This window comes from Moschus berezovskii, chromosome 2 (assembly GCF_049115385.1).
Source record: "Moschus berezovskii isolate FMDL1 chromosome 2, NW_MosBer_1.0, whole genome shotgun sequence".
Lineage (NCBI taxonomy): Eukaryota > Metazoa > Chordata > Mammalia > Artiodactyla > Moschidae > Moschus > Moschus berezovskii.
In genome coordinates, this window is record NC_142461.1 from 29,107,111 (window position 1) to 29,123,825 (window position 16,715).

General features: G+C 50.0%; 1 protein-coding gene across 1 annotated transcript; it reads left to right on the forward strand.

The window, feature by feature from the left end:
* Window positions 1-11,783: 11,783 nt before the first annotated feature.
* Window positions 11,784-15,681, forward strand: LOC129537982 (tubulin alpha-4A chain). Its single transcript, XM_055397896.2, has 4 exons — window positions 11,784-11,935; window positions 13,700-13,922; window positions 14,237-14,385; window positions 14,637-15,681. The coding sequence occupies exons 1-4, from the start codon at window positions 11,933-11,935 to the stop codon at window positions 15,606-15,608; spliced, it is 1,347 nt and encodes a 448-aa protein (XP_055253871.1). The 5' UTR covers window positions 11,784-11,932; the 3' UTR covers window positions 15,609-15,681.
* The last annotated feature ends 1,034 nt before the right edge of the window (window positions 15,682-16,715 follow it).

A 16,715-nucleotide genomic window follows, 5' to 3' on the forward strand; every position in this document is an offset into this window, starting at 1 on the left:
GGATTTTTTTAAAGAGGATGCTTTCTCCACAAATTTAACACTTCTCTGACTTTGTAAATGTGACACAAGGGCCTTAACTTCTTGTGGTTGTTTTTGGATGACTGGGATTAATATGGAGGCCATCTCTATCCCAGCCCCATTACTTCCCCACCAGCCTCAAGCAAGAGTCTTCAGTACTCTGAGGTCATCTTCCCTGAGAAATGACAATAATAAGAGCCCCCTCCTGGAATTACTCTGCAGATGAAAGAATGCAAGTTGCCTGGCTCACTGCACAACACAGACTAGGGCAGGCCATATTTCTATTGGATCCCCATATCCATTCCCCCATCACCCAACCCCAGGGGTCATTGTAAGAGAAAAACCAAGGGGACTTCCCTGGTGGCTTAGTGGTGAAGAATCTGCCTGCCAATGCAAGAGACACAGGTTTGATCCCTGATCCAGGAAGATCCCACATGCCGCAGAGCAACTCAACCCGTGTGCCACAACTACTGAGCCTGTGCTCTAGAGCCCAGAAGCTGCAACTACTGAGCCCTTGACCTGCAACTACTGAAGCCTGAGTGCCCTAGAGCCTATGCTCTGCAACAAGAGAAGCTACCATGACAAGAAGCCCGTACCCCGCAGCTAGAGAATAGCCCTCGCTTGCCACAACCAGAGAAAGTTTGCATAGCAACAAAGACCCAGCACAGACAAAAAGAAAGAAAAATTTAAAAAGAGAAAATAATGAATTAAGCTGGGAGGGGTTCAGGGACAAAAGACTCCAGAAATCCCCAGGTCCATGAGGGAGGGCTGACTCAGCTCACCAATCACCCAGCAGGGCCAATGCCTGCTGCTGTATCTCAGAGCCTGCCCAGGTCCCATGCACAGCAGACACTGACCTGGCCTCCACAGCTGAGGGCCCATGCAAGGCATGTCTGATGCGGAGAATGCCTGAGACTCTGGAAACAGTGCCCCTCACTCTGGGTGTGGGCACAGAACCCAGGCCCTGGAGTCACACAGACTTGGCCTCAAATCTCTATCCCTCTGGGACATGAACAGAGTTGCTTCAAGGCGGCTGCTCCCATTGCCTTTCCTTGTCGGTGAAAATAGTATAATGTCATACTCTGCAGTCTTTGTCATTCGGGTGCTTAGTTCCATCTGTTAAGCACTGATTAGGTGCCAGGCACTGTGCTAAACGGTTCACACACTATCTCATTTAATCTTCATAACGGCCCCCTTAGGTAGGTATTTTTATTACCCTATATTACTGACTCTCAGAGGAGTCAAACAACTTGCTCAAGGTCATGAGCAAAACCAGGAATATTCAGAGAAAGGACAGCCTGTCTCCAACCATACTTCTAACTGCTCTTCTGTCCTGCCTGGGGGGCAGGTTTTCATAAAAGATATCAAATAAGCCCCACCACCCCCTACAGCACCCTCCCATACCTTCTTTCTCTCCTCTCTGGTACATAGCTGAAATGAGATGTCAGATCAAGGCACAGGGAAAGGACAGGCTAGGAAGATGGGTCCTTACAGCTGGGAGCTGGAACCAGAGGCCAGCAGGGGCCCAGGTTTACAGGAAATTGCCTGCACTTTCTGCTTGTGTCCTGCTCACCCCACTCTCCCTACCCCTAAATTCAAAGCCCTTCAGCAGCTGCTCAGGCTCTTACCCAGGTCCTAGTTACCATCACCTGTCCCTCTCCATCTCCTGAACAGGCCCCCACATACTAGCACATTTGGGGGGTCACACTCCCATCTGCAAGTCTTTTTCCCTCTCCCCTGCCTCACCAGCCTCCACACTATAGCCCATGAACCCCTGGACACAAGGGACCCTCATTTGCATCCTCAGCCCCCACCTCTGCTTACCATGCTGCCTGGCTGGGACTAGCTGGGGTCGTCTGTCTGTCTGCTGCAAGACCGAAGGTAGGGACAGGTCTGTGAGGGAAACAGAGCCTGCTGGCCTCCTTATACTCTCTGGTCTGCTCTCAGTGGGGGGAATGTTGTTAGAAACGGCCCCAGGAGGGCAGTTCTGTTGACTTGGTTACCAGGCAGCGGGCAGGAGCTGGGCCTGAGCCCAGGCAGGGGAGGAGGTGCCTGCAGAGGAGGGGCCCACTGGTAGCCCCACACAGGTATCCAGGTCTCTGGGTACACGGTGTCTGTTGATCAGTCCCACAACCCCTGGTGCTTCAGCCTGGCCCACACAGGTGGGAGAGGATTTAGAAATTAAGCTGTCTGAGCTCCACCACCATCCCCCACCCCTCCCAACCCCCCAGGGTTGGTGAGGACTAGAAGAGGAGTGGGCGGGGCTAAGAAAAATCTGCAGTGGACCAGAAATAATGAGTTACCTAGGGCAGGAGATCAACTTGGGGCTTTCTGGGTGGAAACTCAGAATATTGGAGAACAGCAGAAACTAGACAGGTTAGCCCCATCTCCAGGAGACGTAAGAGGCATGAGTGTGATTCCCAGGTCAGGAAGATCCCCTGGAGAAGGAAATGGCAACCCACTCCAGTATTCTTGCCTGGAAAATCCCATGGACAGAGGAGCCTGGTGGGCTATGGTCCATAGGGTCACAAAGAGTCAGACATGATTAAAGTGACTTAGCACACACTTAACTTCTTTTGCCTCAGTTTTCTCATCTGTAGACTAGGGAGAGGTAGTATACAGTGAGATTAAACAAGATACACGTGCTTAGTCCAGAATTGGCTGTTGTCCATGGACAAGGCAAGATACTGAGCAGGGTTTCAAGGCTATTCCTAACAATCTCTCCCTGTTCTAATGCAAGCCTTTGCTTGTCTAGTCTGGCCTTATTTCCCCACAGAAGTAGTCACCATATGGCCTGGGACAAAATTATGAAATAAAAATGTTACTCCCTCCCGTTTGTATACTGCTTTATTGTTCTCAAGGCATCCTCAACCCCCCACCCCCACGCCCTTATCTCCTTTGAGTCCCTCAACAACTTTGTGTGAGGTAGGCAAGAGAAGGCCTCTACTCCCTGAGGAAGAAAAGGAAAATGCTGCCTCTTGGCACAAGGGAGTTAATTAGTGGCAGAATTACGGTTCCTCTGGGACTCAGGGTCTGTGCCTCTCCCATTTCCACATGGCAGAGTTTTCAATGTTCCTCATCCTCTCCTGTGTTTTTATTTTCAATTCTGTGGTCAGTGGTGATCATTCCCTTACATACCCCTCAACCCACTTGTCTCCCTCTAGCTTCAGTTTCCTTGACTCACCAAACCACAACTCTGGTTAAATCCATTTGTTCACCAATCCTGCCTGCACTGACCCACTAAACAGTGGCTGTAGAAAACCCCAGAACTATATTGACTGATCTGACTTCAAATGTATGACCACTAACCTCAAATGGTCCCTAATGCTGCCTGGAAACCACGTTGCCTCTCTCCAGTCATACTTCCAGCCAGCTCCGTGACCAGGAATAGGAATGTCAGATTTAGCAAATAAAAGAATCTTGTCTATTAATAGCAACCCTCTCCAGGAAGTAGTTTCTAATGTGAGTCTTCAGTCACTATGGCAAATGGTGAAAGAATTAACTTGAGGGTGGGGCTTTATCAGAGCCCTTTTCAGCCGGGGTGTGACCCAGAATATTAAGATGGTTAACCCTGGTTTGGGCCATGAACTGAGCTCTTCTGTCTCCTACCTGGAACTAAAAGGCCAGGATCCCTGGAGAGAAGACACAACCAACCAACACTTCAAAGGTGAGAAAGCCCAGTCTACACTGGGTTGATCCACGAAGCCACAGACCTCTGGAATTATTATCCAGATAGAAAGATTTGGGGCCCACTGTGCCCCAGAGTCTCCTGCTAGCACTCCAACTTCTCCCAACTGGTCTTTGAAGTTAGGCATCTCAAAATCAACCTTGACAACACTAATTCTGCAAAGAAAATTCTCTTCAAGTCAGGCAGGGGGAGGGGTCATAAAACAAGAGTAAAGAGACTTTTTTTTTTTAAGTTTTTTTTAATATGGACCATTTTTAAAGTCTTATTTAATTTGTTACAATATTGCTTCTGTTTTATGTTTTGGTTTTTTGGCCATGAGGCATATGGGATCTTAGTTCCTGGATCAGGGACTGAACCCCCACCCCCTGCATTGAAAGCCAAAGCCTGAACCACTGGACCACCAGGGAAGTCCTGAGATTTTTTTTTTTAAGAGTATATAGTGTATCTAAGTTATAAAATGAGAGGCAATCAATATTCTTCATTCCTTGAACAATGTTTATTGTCTGCTGTGTGCCAAGCACTGTTGCTTACAGTGGTAGTAGACAAAAAGAGTCTGTGCTTTCAAGGAGTTTGCATTTTTGTGGGAAGACATAATAACTAAACAAACAAGAGAATTTCAGATAGCAATGAACACTTGAAGAAAACAAAACAGATAATGGCACAGAAAGAGACGGGGTGGGGGGAAAGTAAGAGAGGGGGTTACTGCTGAGAAGAAGCCACTCTCTGGGAAGGTGATGTTTGAAATTAATAAGGAGTGGGCCACACCAAGATCTGAATTGTAGTGCTCCAGGCAGAGAGAATAGCAAGTGCGAAGGAGCAAGCCTGGTGTATATAAGTGTCACGCAAGTGTATGCTCCTCGGTTTTTGTCTCATCACAACAAGGATTTGGAGTGACGGACATTAAATACCCCTCAGTGTGTCACAGCTCTCGGGTCTTAGACCGTGTTATAGCTCTCAGGTCTCGAATGGACTGTGTTATAGTTCTTAGACAAATCAGTGTTACAGCTCAGTGTTATAGCTCTGTTTTATTTAGATAATAGCAGGAAAATCCATCTTCAAGGCGTGAAGGCTCGTTGATCCAAAGACGCGAAGAGAAGAGTGCCCCGGCGTGCAGCAGAGAGAGAGAGATAGATCCCTTTGGCTCCTCTTTTTATATGTTCCCCCCCTCCCCGGGCCTGTCCTATGTAAATTGGTCCAGCCAGGAGTGTCTTTTGTTTTACCTGAGGTTCTCACTCTGGTCCTCAGACCTTCCTTTGTTCTATTTTCGCGGGCTTTTCCCTTCCTTGTCTTTTGGCCACCACCATTTTGGACTCCTTTTCCCTATTCTACCTACCTAACATAAGGAAAGTTCTACCTACCTAACATAAGGGAGGGAGTTCACAGAGGTAAAGGGACCTGGGAAGGAGAATGGCTTAAAAAAGAAAAAAAATTTACTTATTTGGCTGTACCAGGTCTTAGCTGAAGCCTGAGGGATCTTTAGCTGCAGCATGCAAACTCAGGTGTGGTGTGTGGAATCTAGTTCCCTGACCAGGGATGGAACCCGGGCCTCCCGAATTAGGAGCTTGGTGTTTTAGCCAGTGGAGTACCAGGGAAGTCCTGAGAATGGCTTTTATTACAAGTGTGATGGGGTGGGGGGGATTAAGCAAGCCTCATGGCCTACTTCGTGTTTTGTTTTAGAGATAACATTGCAGCTGCCATGTAGAGAGTACATTATAGAGGTTCAAGAGTGGGAGCAGGAAACTGTGAGGAGACCATGGCTAATATCCAGAAACGAGGGGGTGGTAGCTTGGACTAAACTGGGGGCGAGGGAAGTAGCTGGGCTGAAGCGATAGGACATGCTAATCTGGGCTGTGCAGACCTACCCAACAGCCTTACCTGACCCCTGCCTCCATGTCTTCTTTGCTGGCATGGTCCTGATTTTGTATAATTTTTCACCTTTCTACTTGGTCAAGGAAGATGGCCTTTCTTTAGACCTAAGGGTAAGTATAGGTTAGTCCAAACCATTCATGGTAGTTCCAGTCCCCACTTCCAATGACTAGTTTAGGCCTGAGGTCAATGAGATACAAGGGAAAGTCTGCTGGGGTGCTTTAAGGAAAGGTTTTTCTCTCTGATAAAAAGAGATGTGGGAGGAAACCACCCCCCTTTTCCTGGCTTAGGATGGTGCCGTATGAGGGCATGATACTTGCTACTGCGGTAGTCATCCTGTCATCAGGAGAGGAGACGTCACCAGGCCACTGAGGATGCCAAAGCAGAAAGCTGGATATACTGGACTTATTGGTGACATCACTGAACCAGTCCTGGAACCGCCCTCATTCAGATTTCTTGTGGGATAATAATACACCCATTGTTTAAGCTGCTGGTAGCGAGGCTTTCCATGATTTGAAGCTAAAATATTCTAATTAATAAAAGAGGGGAGGAAGAGAATGAAAGAGGAATACAGGACAGTCCTCCGTTTTTACCTAAGGACTTGGGAGGAAGGCAGTATTATTCACTCAGACTCGGGGCTTCCCTTGTAGTTCAGCTGATAAAGAATCTGCCTACAGTGCGGGAGACCTGGATTCGATCCTTGGGTTGGGAAGACCCCCTGGAGAAGGGAAAGGCTACCCATGTCAGTATTCTGGCCTAGAGAATTCCATGGACTGGTATAGACATGACTGAGCAACTTTCACTTTCGGGGGCCTAGGACAGAAAAAAAAAATGGATGTGCAGTAAGGCTCAACTCCACCTCTCCCAGATGGAATCCATGGAGACATTTGAAACCTTGATGGGGACTTTCCTGGTGGCTAAGACTTTGAGCTTCCACTGTAAGGGGCTCAGGTTTGATCCCTGGTCAGGGAACGAAGCTCCCATGTGCCATGTGGCACAGCCAAAAGCAAATAAAGAACTTTGATGACCTTGCCACACTGCTTCAAGATGGAGGTGAGACTCTGAGAAGGAGTTAGGAAAGATGAGGATAACAGGAAGCAAGAGGGAGAGCGATCCAAAGAGAGAGCTGACACCCACGTTGGGTTAGTGGACTAAACAATACCTCATCAGGAAGACTGAAAAAGTGTTTGGCATTGTCTTCTAGATTCTATGTGAATGTCCAAGAGTTTTCTGTTTGGTAATATGGACTATTACCTGCACACCTACCAAGAGCTTATGGCCCTTATTCAGGGGATCTGTCTATATCCTGAGAAAATACATATACACTCAGTCATGCCTGTTTGTGCATGAGCATGCACGCTCAGACACACATGCCCAACCAGATGCAGACTCTATATTCCACCAACATGCCTTGGGCGTGTCTCCCTGAACCCTTGTCTTCTCCATCTTCCCGAACTCGTTGCTGCAGGAGCCAGGCTAACATAAATGTGTGATGTGGGTTGAGCACGTGATGTTAAATAACAGTGGGCACTGGTCTTCTGTGTCAGGGAGACACAGAGTAATGAGGGCTGGGTGAACTGGAGCAGCTTGTTGCCCATCCTAAGAAGGTAGCCTACACCCAGCTACATTTGTTGCTGCACTGGTTTCCTATCCAGGCTGTAACAAATTGCTACAAACTTAGTAGATTAAAACAACACAAATGTATTTATTATCTCACGTTCTGGAGATCAAAAGTCCAAAATAAATCTTATGGGGAATGCAATATTATGATTTATAAGAAAAAAATGTGGCTACTGAGATGACCAAAATGTATTTCTTATATATTATTTAGTCTTTGTCCATTCTTCTTGACTCACAGTTCCCAAAACCCTGAGAATTCTCGAAGTGTTGAGAGTGATCAAGGTGTCTTGCTATGTTAATGAGGTGACTTTTGGACCCACCTAAGGATGGGGGCTGCTTGCCAGTGGAGCCAACTGAGCAATTAGAGGTTTAGAAATTTCAGTCCCATCATGCCCTTCTGACCTCCTGAGAGGGCTGGGTAGCTGGAGATTGAGTTCAATCACCAATGGTCAGTGATTTAATCAACTGTGTTTATGTAATGAAGCCTTCATCAAAACTCAAAAGGATGGGGTTTGGAGACCTTCCAGGGTGGTGAACACATGGAGATGCTGGGAGAGTAGAGCAGCTGGAGATGGTGTGGAAGCTCGTGTCCTTTTACCATACATTGCCCTATGCATCCCTTCTATCTGACTGCTCCTGGCTTATATCCTTGTATAATAAACCTGCGATCCAGTAGGTAAAACGTTTCTCTGAACCCTACGCGCCTCTCCAGCAAATTAGTTGAACCCAAGAAAGAGGTGATGGTAAGCTCTAATCTGCCACCCATCAGTCAGGACAAGTAACCACATGGACTTGCGGTTGGTATCCAGAGTTGGAGGGGGTTGTTAGAACTTTCAGTTTGTAGCTGGCAGGTCAGAAGCTTAGGTAACAACTGGGACTTGTGACTGGTATCTGAAGCAAGAAATGGGATAGTTTTGTAGGATCAAACCCTTAACCTGTGGAACCTGATGCTATCTCCAGGCAGAAAGTGCAGAATTGAGCTGTATTCTTGAACCCCTTGCTAGTGTCTGAGAATTGCTTGGTGGTGTGTGGGGAAGCCCCCTCTCCCACTATTGGAATTGGAAACCTATTTACGGATAAATTCAAGGCGTTGGCATGGTTGCCTTCCTTCTAAAGACTTTAAAGGAAAATATGTCCCTTGCCTTTTCCGTCTTCTAGAGGCTGTCTGCATTCCTTCACCATGGCCTCCTTCCATCTTGAGAGCCTTCACTCTGACCTCTCCCCTTCCCTGACTCTGACTCTCCTGCCTCCTTCTTCCATTTAGAAGGACCTTCTATTTCTCTTGGCAAATGTCACATTCCACTTGAAAATAGGTGGGCTATTTTCAAATATCTTTTGATATTAATTTCTAACATGATTCCACAGTGCTAAGAGGAGCAATTCTGTGTGATTTCAATACCTTTAGATGGTAAAGTTTTGCACCTTGTTTTATGCCCCTGGATGTGTTCCAGTGTCTTCTGGTTTACAGTCGATGGGAACTTGAACAGAATTTATATTCTATTGCTGTGTGAAAATTGTATAAATCTTAATTATGTTGAATTGGTTCGTCGTGCTTTTCAGGTCTACTGGATCCCTCTACTCTGTAAATTTTTGAGAAAATGGTATTGTATTCATTGTAGAGAGTTTGATATTGAAAGCCCAACTAAAAATCTTAATTTATCTACTTTTAAAAATAACTATAATGTATAGTGGAACTATATGTAACCTTGTTCTGAATTTTCCAAGTCTCCTGTTAATGTGTTATCATACTTTAATAATTAAAATAAAATTTTTTAATTAAAAAAAGGACTTGTGATTATACTGGGCCCACCCAGAAAATCGAAAATCTCCCCATATCAAGACCTTTACCTTAATCACATTCGCACTGTCTTTAGCCATGGACGGTAACATAGTCACAGATTCCAGGGACTAGGATGTGGACATCTTGGGGGAGTGCTATTCTGCCTATCAGAGTTGCTAAACGGGAATGCAGGCCTAGAATAGCCATCTCTTCCAATTTGTTTCACGATAAGCTAGAATCTGGATTTTTACATGATTAAAACAGTTAATCTAGCAGGTCTGAGACAGCTATCCTTGGAAAGGCCTGCTCACAAGGTTGACCCTTAGCTGGCATCCGAGAACTTGGCTCTTAGAGTACTCCCAGTCAACAGCTGATTGATCAGGATGGTTTGTTGTGCCTGGACAGTGTGCGTAAACGATGTGATTTATGCTGAACACCCATTTTTCTACTGAGTCTGTAATTTTGGCACGTGCAAGGCAGAAGTGCCTCTGTGAACAGCCCCCACTAAAAACCTTGGGTGCTGAGTTTCTAATGGGCTTTCTTGGGCAAAAGCACTGCAGGGAAATGTTGCTCCATTTTCATTTAGGAAAACGAGTACATTGTGTAAGCCCTTCTGAGAGAGAAAGGACATGGATTCCTTCTGACTCCTTTTGTGTCTTTTCCGCTTATTATCCAGCTGTGTATTGTTCTTGCATCACTGTAATAAACCCTAGCTGTGAGTACAAGTTTATGCTGAGTTCTGTGAGTCTGTCCAGTAAGTCTCCTAACATAGGGGTGGTCTTTGGCGATGCCCCATACAGAAAAAGTTCCTATATTTTTTTCATATTCTAAATGCAATAAGGGTTAACACTGTGGGGGCCAGATGAAACATTTCAGAGAGGGAATTTGTTTTCCAGGCTGCTAATTTGAAACTTCTGGCTTCTTAAGAGTTTTACCTTAATTTCAGTCCCATCTCTCTAGTAAAACAATTCATCTGACACACACTTAGCAAATGTTACCATGTGCCAAGTGCCATACCAGGAACTGGGGAACACAAAAGTGAATAAGACACAGTCTTTCTCTTCAGCAAGATCATTGTCTAATAAGATGGACATATGCATGAATAACTCTAGCATGAGGTGCGACACGCACTAAAATAAATGAATAAAATGCTCTAAGAGTCCAGGCAGCTGGATACATAGTGCTTTGCTGTGTACGTATGCATCTTCCAGTTCATCTGGTCCTCACAACCCAAAGTTATTATCCCAGTTTTACAGAAAAAAAAGCTGAACCTGAAGAACAAATAGGTTTTGGGTTTTGCCTAAGATAGCACAAGTCTCAAAATACTCACTCTGCAGGGTTGGGCTGCACAAGGAAAACAGAGGCCCAGGGAAGGTCTGAACGAGGCCACATGTTCTGTAGTCACCAAGGCTCCTTGCTCTGTAGAGACCGTGACCCCATTTCCCAAAGCAACCTCATTATGTGCCCTTGCCAGGTTTCTTTTCTATGAATGAGTCTTGTTCTCCCAACCATATGGTTAGTCTACTGGGAAAAGAGACCTTGTCATATTTCACCTGTTTCTTTCCATGCCTTGGTAAAGTAAGGTATCAGTTAGCTATTTTGTTGGTAGAAAGTTGTCATTGCTAGTTATTTTATCCTGCTGTGTTATATTGTCAGGCAGACTTGGCCCTAGGAAACACTAGGAAAAACAGATAGGAGAGACAGGTGAATATTTTCCCAGGAGACAGGATGTACCAATAGGCCCGTAGGGCACTTCTGATGATTTCTGCAGTGAATAGAGACAGGTAGAAAATGTAAGGCATGCAAGGGAAAGCAGAAGTAGGTTGAAAAGCCCATTCTTGTGAGACATGGGAATGAAAAGTAGAAAGAAGGAGTAGCTTTAGCTGAGACCTCTGCCTGAGCTCCGAGGGCTTTAAGGTGCGATAGCAGATCCTGCCATGGCTTAAGGACAGAAGAGGATGGGAAAGTCAAAACCAGCCATGACATCAGAATCTCCATTTTCTTTTTTCCTGTTCAGAGTCAACAAACGTTATAACACCTCACAATGCTTTCGGGGGGGTGGGATCGTTATCTCCTTTCACCGGTGAAGATGCCAAGAATTCAGTGAGGTTAAGTCACTTGCCCAAGGTCACACAGGGCAGTCAGGATGAGAATCCCAGAAGCTCCGGCGGTTCTGGCTGCAGGAAAGTGGGCAGGTGGCTATGGCGAGGGCCGGCTAATAGTGACGGTGCTGATGACGGGGCCACTGACCAGCGGGCAGCCGGCGAGACGCGACAGATTCCGGGGGTCGGCCCTCGCAGACAGACTGTGGGGTTCGGCTCTGCGGAGCAACCTAAGGGATCGGCAACCTGGGGCTCAGACTGTGCAGCTCCCGGTCCTCGGCCGCCCGCGGGCGTTGGCGAAAGGCAGCCGTCACGGCCGGGGACAAGCAGGCCTCGTGCGACTGCAAGCCGTTCCTGGGGGACGGGCCAGAGCCAGGCAGTCGGCCGGAGCCTACAGAGAGGCGGGGCGGGGAGAGCACCGGAGAAGGCTGGCTGCAGCCACTCGGGAAAAACAGCCTCTGCAGCACCCGGCCTAAGTCAGAACACCTTAGCGACAGGCGCCCCCACGACGCAGGTGCAGGAGAGACACGTCCTGGCACCGCGCCTTGCGCCCCAGCAGCGGAGCTCTGGAGCTCCGAGTGTCGGCGCAAAGCCGGGAGAGAAGGGTCGCTACTGCTCACTCGCGCGGGACAGGTGAGGAACTCTGGCACGCCCCGGGGAGGGGACTCGCCCTGGCCCCACCCCTCCGGGCCGCCTACCTTTCGGGGGCGTGGTGTCTGGGCCGCCCCGCTCCTAGTGGGCGGTCGGAGCGCGCGGGCCCGCCCCCCGCATATAAGAGCGGTGCGGCACTGCAGCTAGCGCAGTTCTCACTGAGACCCGTCACCCGGACTCTACGTGAGACCCACCGCCGGACTCACCATGGTGAGTGCGGCCCCGCCGGCATCGCTCCCGTCCCCTAAGTTCTCCTCCTCTTCGGGGAACCTCCCTCTAGGGCTGCTCGGGGCCCTCTATCCGGAGTTTCAGGTCTCGAGGTGTTGGGGGGGGTTGCCTTCCCCCACCCCCTCCCGGTGACTTTGGCTGAGCCAAGTTGTCCACTTTCGGATGCTGGGGAGGGTAGTGGAGCGGGGTGGGAATCTTCCGTAGCAGAGAGGAGTCTTCCTGGAATCCCCTCCTGCTCCACCAAGTATTTGTGTCCTAACCCTCCTGAGGGGAGTCACGCGGTCCCGCGGCGCGTCCTTTCCGCGGTCGAGGGAGACCCCACTTGGCTGCCCTCCGCCCCTAGCCTCCCCCTCACTCCCGGGTCCTTGGAAGTGACCAAACACGTGCTTGGTGCAAGAAGGTGGGAAGGGGTCAGATCACTTGGTTCAGCATCCCCCTTTCCTCCGACTATGGGCGCATCCCTTCTACCCACAGCACCCCCCCCGTGACTCAGCACCCCTCTTTTGATCCTGGAGGGGTGGCGAGAATGGGGTTCGGCCTAGTGAGGCGAGCCGGAATCTCTCCAACAGGAGTCCGCGTGCACGGACGGGCAGAGACAGCTGGCGCTGAGCGAGAGCGCGGGCCGAGGCCAGGTTGGGGGGAGGGGAAAGAGGTGTGTGTAGGGGGTGGTATTTATAGCCCAGGGACGGGGGCCGAAATCCAATCCTCGCTTTCCACTGGGATGGACCTGGAAAGACTCTAGAAGGGGCGAATACGGGGCCAGAGCTCAGGATGGCGCTCATCCCGCCCAGGGCAAGGCAGGTTACCTTCGGGGCCTCACCGCAGGTTCCGCTTCCTTTTCTGGGTGTTTGCAAACCGTCACCCCGCCATTTCGGTGTCGAAAAGGGAGGCCGCGCCGGCCCTGGTCTGCGCCACTTTGGCTTTTCAGAGGTTAATTCCAGACTGGCAGGGATGAGCCTAGGGCAGCGAGTGCCCCAGTGCCCACAACCCTTACTGCCGGCGCCTGCCGTTTTTTTGCTCTCTGCAGTTTCCCTGAGGGCGCCGCTGTGGATGAACGTGGTGAAGATACCCAGGGTGTGGGGGTAGAGGTGGGGAGAGCAGCCAGATGGGATTGATCCCCAGAGCCAGATGGGATTTAAAGGTGGTGAGAGCCAGGGTATCCTGCTGGCCAGCATGGTCAGTTGATGCCTGACTGGAATCCTGAGACACCTCTACAGTTCGCAAGAATGATAGGGCAAGAGGGTTATATGATATTCTAGTTGTTCATCCTCAAAGCAAAGAATTAATCAAGGGCGGACCTCTAGCTATAAATTCGTAGCTCTGGAAAACCTTCTGTCCCTTCTTGAGAAGCTGATCTATGGGAGCAGGGATTGGGAACAGCTGAAAAAAATCGCTTGTCCTTGTCTCAGTGACTGCAGCGTCTGCCTGTCTCATATGCACTTGACCTCTCTGTCCTGCCTGAGTGTCCTGTGAATATGTCAGGGTCATATGGAGCCACAGCTCTTACTTGACAAGGTGCCCATGGAGAAGTAAGCTGAGGGAACCGGCCTGCCCTACTGGGTGCCTCCAGTTGGGAAGTCCTATGCAGGAGAGTCTGGGCAGGATGCCAGCCTCTTTGACCTCTGCTCAGGTCCTTTTGCCAACTGAGTCATCCTAACTGGTAGGTGATAGGGTGGGAGAGAGGCTCATGAGGTAAGGACTCATGTATGTGAGGCTTATGCCATATCCCCTCTCTTTACCCTTCAGCGTGAATGCATCTCAGTCCATGTGGGGCAGGCAGGTGTCCAGATGGGCAATGCCTGCTGGGAGCTCTACTGTCTGGAACATGGAATTCAGCCGGATGGACAGATGCCCAGTGACAAGACCATCGGTGGAGGGGACGACTCCTTCACCACCTTCTTCTGTGAAACCGGTGCCGGAAAGCATGTGCCCCGGGCAGTTTTTGTGGATTTGGAGCCTACCGTAATTGGTGAGCAGAGGAAGAGAGGGTGGAATTAAGGGGCTGGAAAGTGACTCTAAGCTTCTCTCTGGAGAGAGGATGTCTAGACCTGGCTTTCCTGGCCCTGAAAACCCCTTGCCCTGCTAGAAGCTAAAGAAGGGAGGCTGATCGCAGACTGGCCTGGGCAGCAGGTCTGGGTTTCTCTCACAGACTGCTATCTCAGGCTGGCAGGAGGATGAATGCTTCCATATATCTGACCACAGCCACCAGGCTGAGGGAGGGAGGTCTGTGCTGAGCACAGCCTTGTGGTTTCTGCCCTAACAATGTGGTGTATGCCTTTTCAGATGAGATCCGAAATGGCCCATACCGGCAACTCTTCCACCCTGAGCAGCTCATCACTGGGAAAGAGGATGCCGCTAACAACTATGCTCGTGGTCACTACACCATTGGCAAGGAAATCATTGACCCAGTACTGGACCGGATCCGCAAGCTGGTGAGAATTGGGGGTAGAAGGAAGGAAGCTTTTGAAATGATGCTAATGGTCAGAAACATTTTTTTCCAAATCCATTTCATGGAGTCATCTCTAACTGTACATGTCCCAGAGTGTGCAGCGGCTGTGGGATACTCATTAGTCTGCCTTAACACCTGAGAAATTTTAGACTTTTGTGAAGCCAGAACATAAGAGAGCCTAGAGCCTCAGGCCCTTTCCCCACCCACATTGCGCTTTTCCTTCTTGTCTTTCAGTCTGATCAGTGCACAGGACTTCAGGGCTTCCTGGTGTTCCACAGCTTTGGAGGGGGCACTGGCTCTGGCTTCACCTCACTGCTGATGGAGCGGCTCTCTGTTGACTATGGCAAGAAATCCAAGCTGGAGTTCTCCATCTACCCAGCCCCCCAGGTGTCCACGGCCGTGGTCGAGCCCTACAACTCCATCCTGACCACCCACACCACCCTGGAGCACTCAGATTGTGCCTTCATGGTGGACAACGAGGCCATCTATGACATCTGTCGCCGCAACCTGGACATCGAGCGCCCTACTTACACCAACCTCAACCGCCTCATCAGCCAGATCGTCTCCTCCATCACAGCTTCCCTGCGCTTTGACGGCGCCCTCAATGTGGACCTGACCGAGTTCCAGACCAACCTGGTGCCCTACCCTCGCATCCACTTTCCCCTGGCCACCTATGCGCCAGTCATCTCTGCAGAGAAGGCCTACCACGAGCAGTTGTCGGTGGCAGAGATCACCAACGCCTGCTTCGAGCCTGCCAACCAGATGGTGAAGTGTGATCCCCGCCACGGCAAATACATGGCCTGCTGCCTGCTGTACCGTGGAGACGTTGTACCCAAGGACGTCAATGCCGCCATCGCTGCCATCAAGACCAAGCGCAGTATTCAGTTCGTGGACTGGTGCCCCACGGGCTTCAAGGTCGGTATCAACTACCAGCCCCCCACTGTGGTGCCCGGGGGAGACCTGGCCAAGGTGCAGCGTGCTGTGTGCATGCTGAGCAACACGACCGCCATTGCTGAGGCCTGGGCCCGCCTGGACCACAAGTTCGACCTGATGTATGCCAAGAGGGCGTTTGTGCACTGGTACGTGGGTGAGGGCATGGAGGAGGGTGAGTTCTCCGAGGCCCGGGAGGATATGGCTGCCCTGGAGAAGGATTACGAGGAGGTGGGCATCGACTCCTATGAGGACGAGGATGAGGGAGAAGAATAGAACCGCGGCCTGGAGCCCACTCACTATGTTTATTGCAAAATCCTTTCGAAATAAACAGTCTCCTTGCACGGTTTCTCGTCCCCTCTGTGAGTGCTTGAGCTTTGCTGCCTTCCCCTTTTGTGCTGCTGCTGCTGCTGTTTCTGCTGCTGCCCTCACTATGTGCTGCTCATGACTTTTTCCTTCCGTAGCTGAAGGTTAGACCTGCCAAGGGGCCCTTGCCAGGCCCAGGAAACATGACCCCATGTATCATCCTAGGAGTGCCCAGGATAGGGGGGAGATGAGGACCGGATCTTGGACCTGTCCAACACGAGCCGTTAAAGGATCTGAGGTTTCACTTCCTTTCCAAGTAGGAGTTTAAGCCCAGCAGTTTCTGTATTTGAGAGTTAGACTGCTACCCTATTCTTCCTGCTGCTCTGCATTCACCGACACTGGAAGCAAAGCTTGGCCCAGACACCTCTGTGCGTTTTAAGGGCTTGGGAGTGGGGCTGAGCAGGCCCAGAGATCCTGGGCATGGAGCCTAGTCATAAGCCTGGGGGCTGGGAGGGAGCAAGGGCGATCTCCTGGAGTTGTTTGTGTCAGTGCACCTCCCAGCAGCTTCGCAAAGCTTACTTTTGGTCTTGCTGTTTTGCTGGGGCCTAGGGTTGTGCCATTAAAAGTCAGGTCATCTCCCCTCTGTTTGTGCTTTCTTTCTGGCCTCAGCTTCTGTGCTAGCTGGTGGGAGCCTCCTGCCAGGGCCCTGGGGAAAACTTCAAGGTTGCTAATAGGCACCCCAGGACCCACACTAACGTCAGCAGTTGAGGGGTGGGCACAGTTGGGTGGCAGGAGGAACGTCATCTCAGGAGCAGGAGATGCCAACCCTGCCCTTCCCTCCCCTCCCTGGTGATTCAGGGACGCAGTGCCCTTCCCGAGGGAACAGGTTTCCAGCCCAGCAAAGGCAGGGCCCCTGTTTACTCAGCAGAGGAGGCAGGAAGTGGCAGCTGGATACTGCCACACCACACAGGCCCCATTAATCATTAACCATGTGTGACCCAGAACCATCTGGGAGAGATTCTGGACTAAAATATCCCATCACTTCCACTCCCCTGCCTGGGGGCAGAGGCTGGAAAC

What these genes read in the sequence shown, in the direction of transcription:
- LOC129537982 (XM_055397896.2), top strand. An exon ending in TTTGGAGCCTACCGTAATTG is followed by an intron (nt 13,923 to 14,236) that starts GTGAGCAGAGGA and finishes ATGCCTTTTCAG; the next exon opens with ATGAGATCCGAAATGGCCCA. An exon ending in TGGACCGGATCCGCAAGCTG is followed by an intron (nt 14,386 to 14,636) that starts GTGAGAATTGGG and finishes CTTGTCTTTCAG; the next exon opens with TCTGATCAGTGCACAGGACT.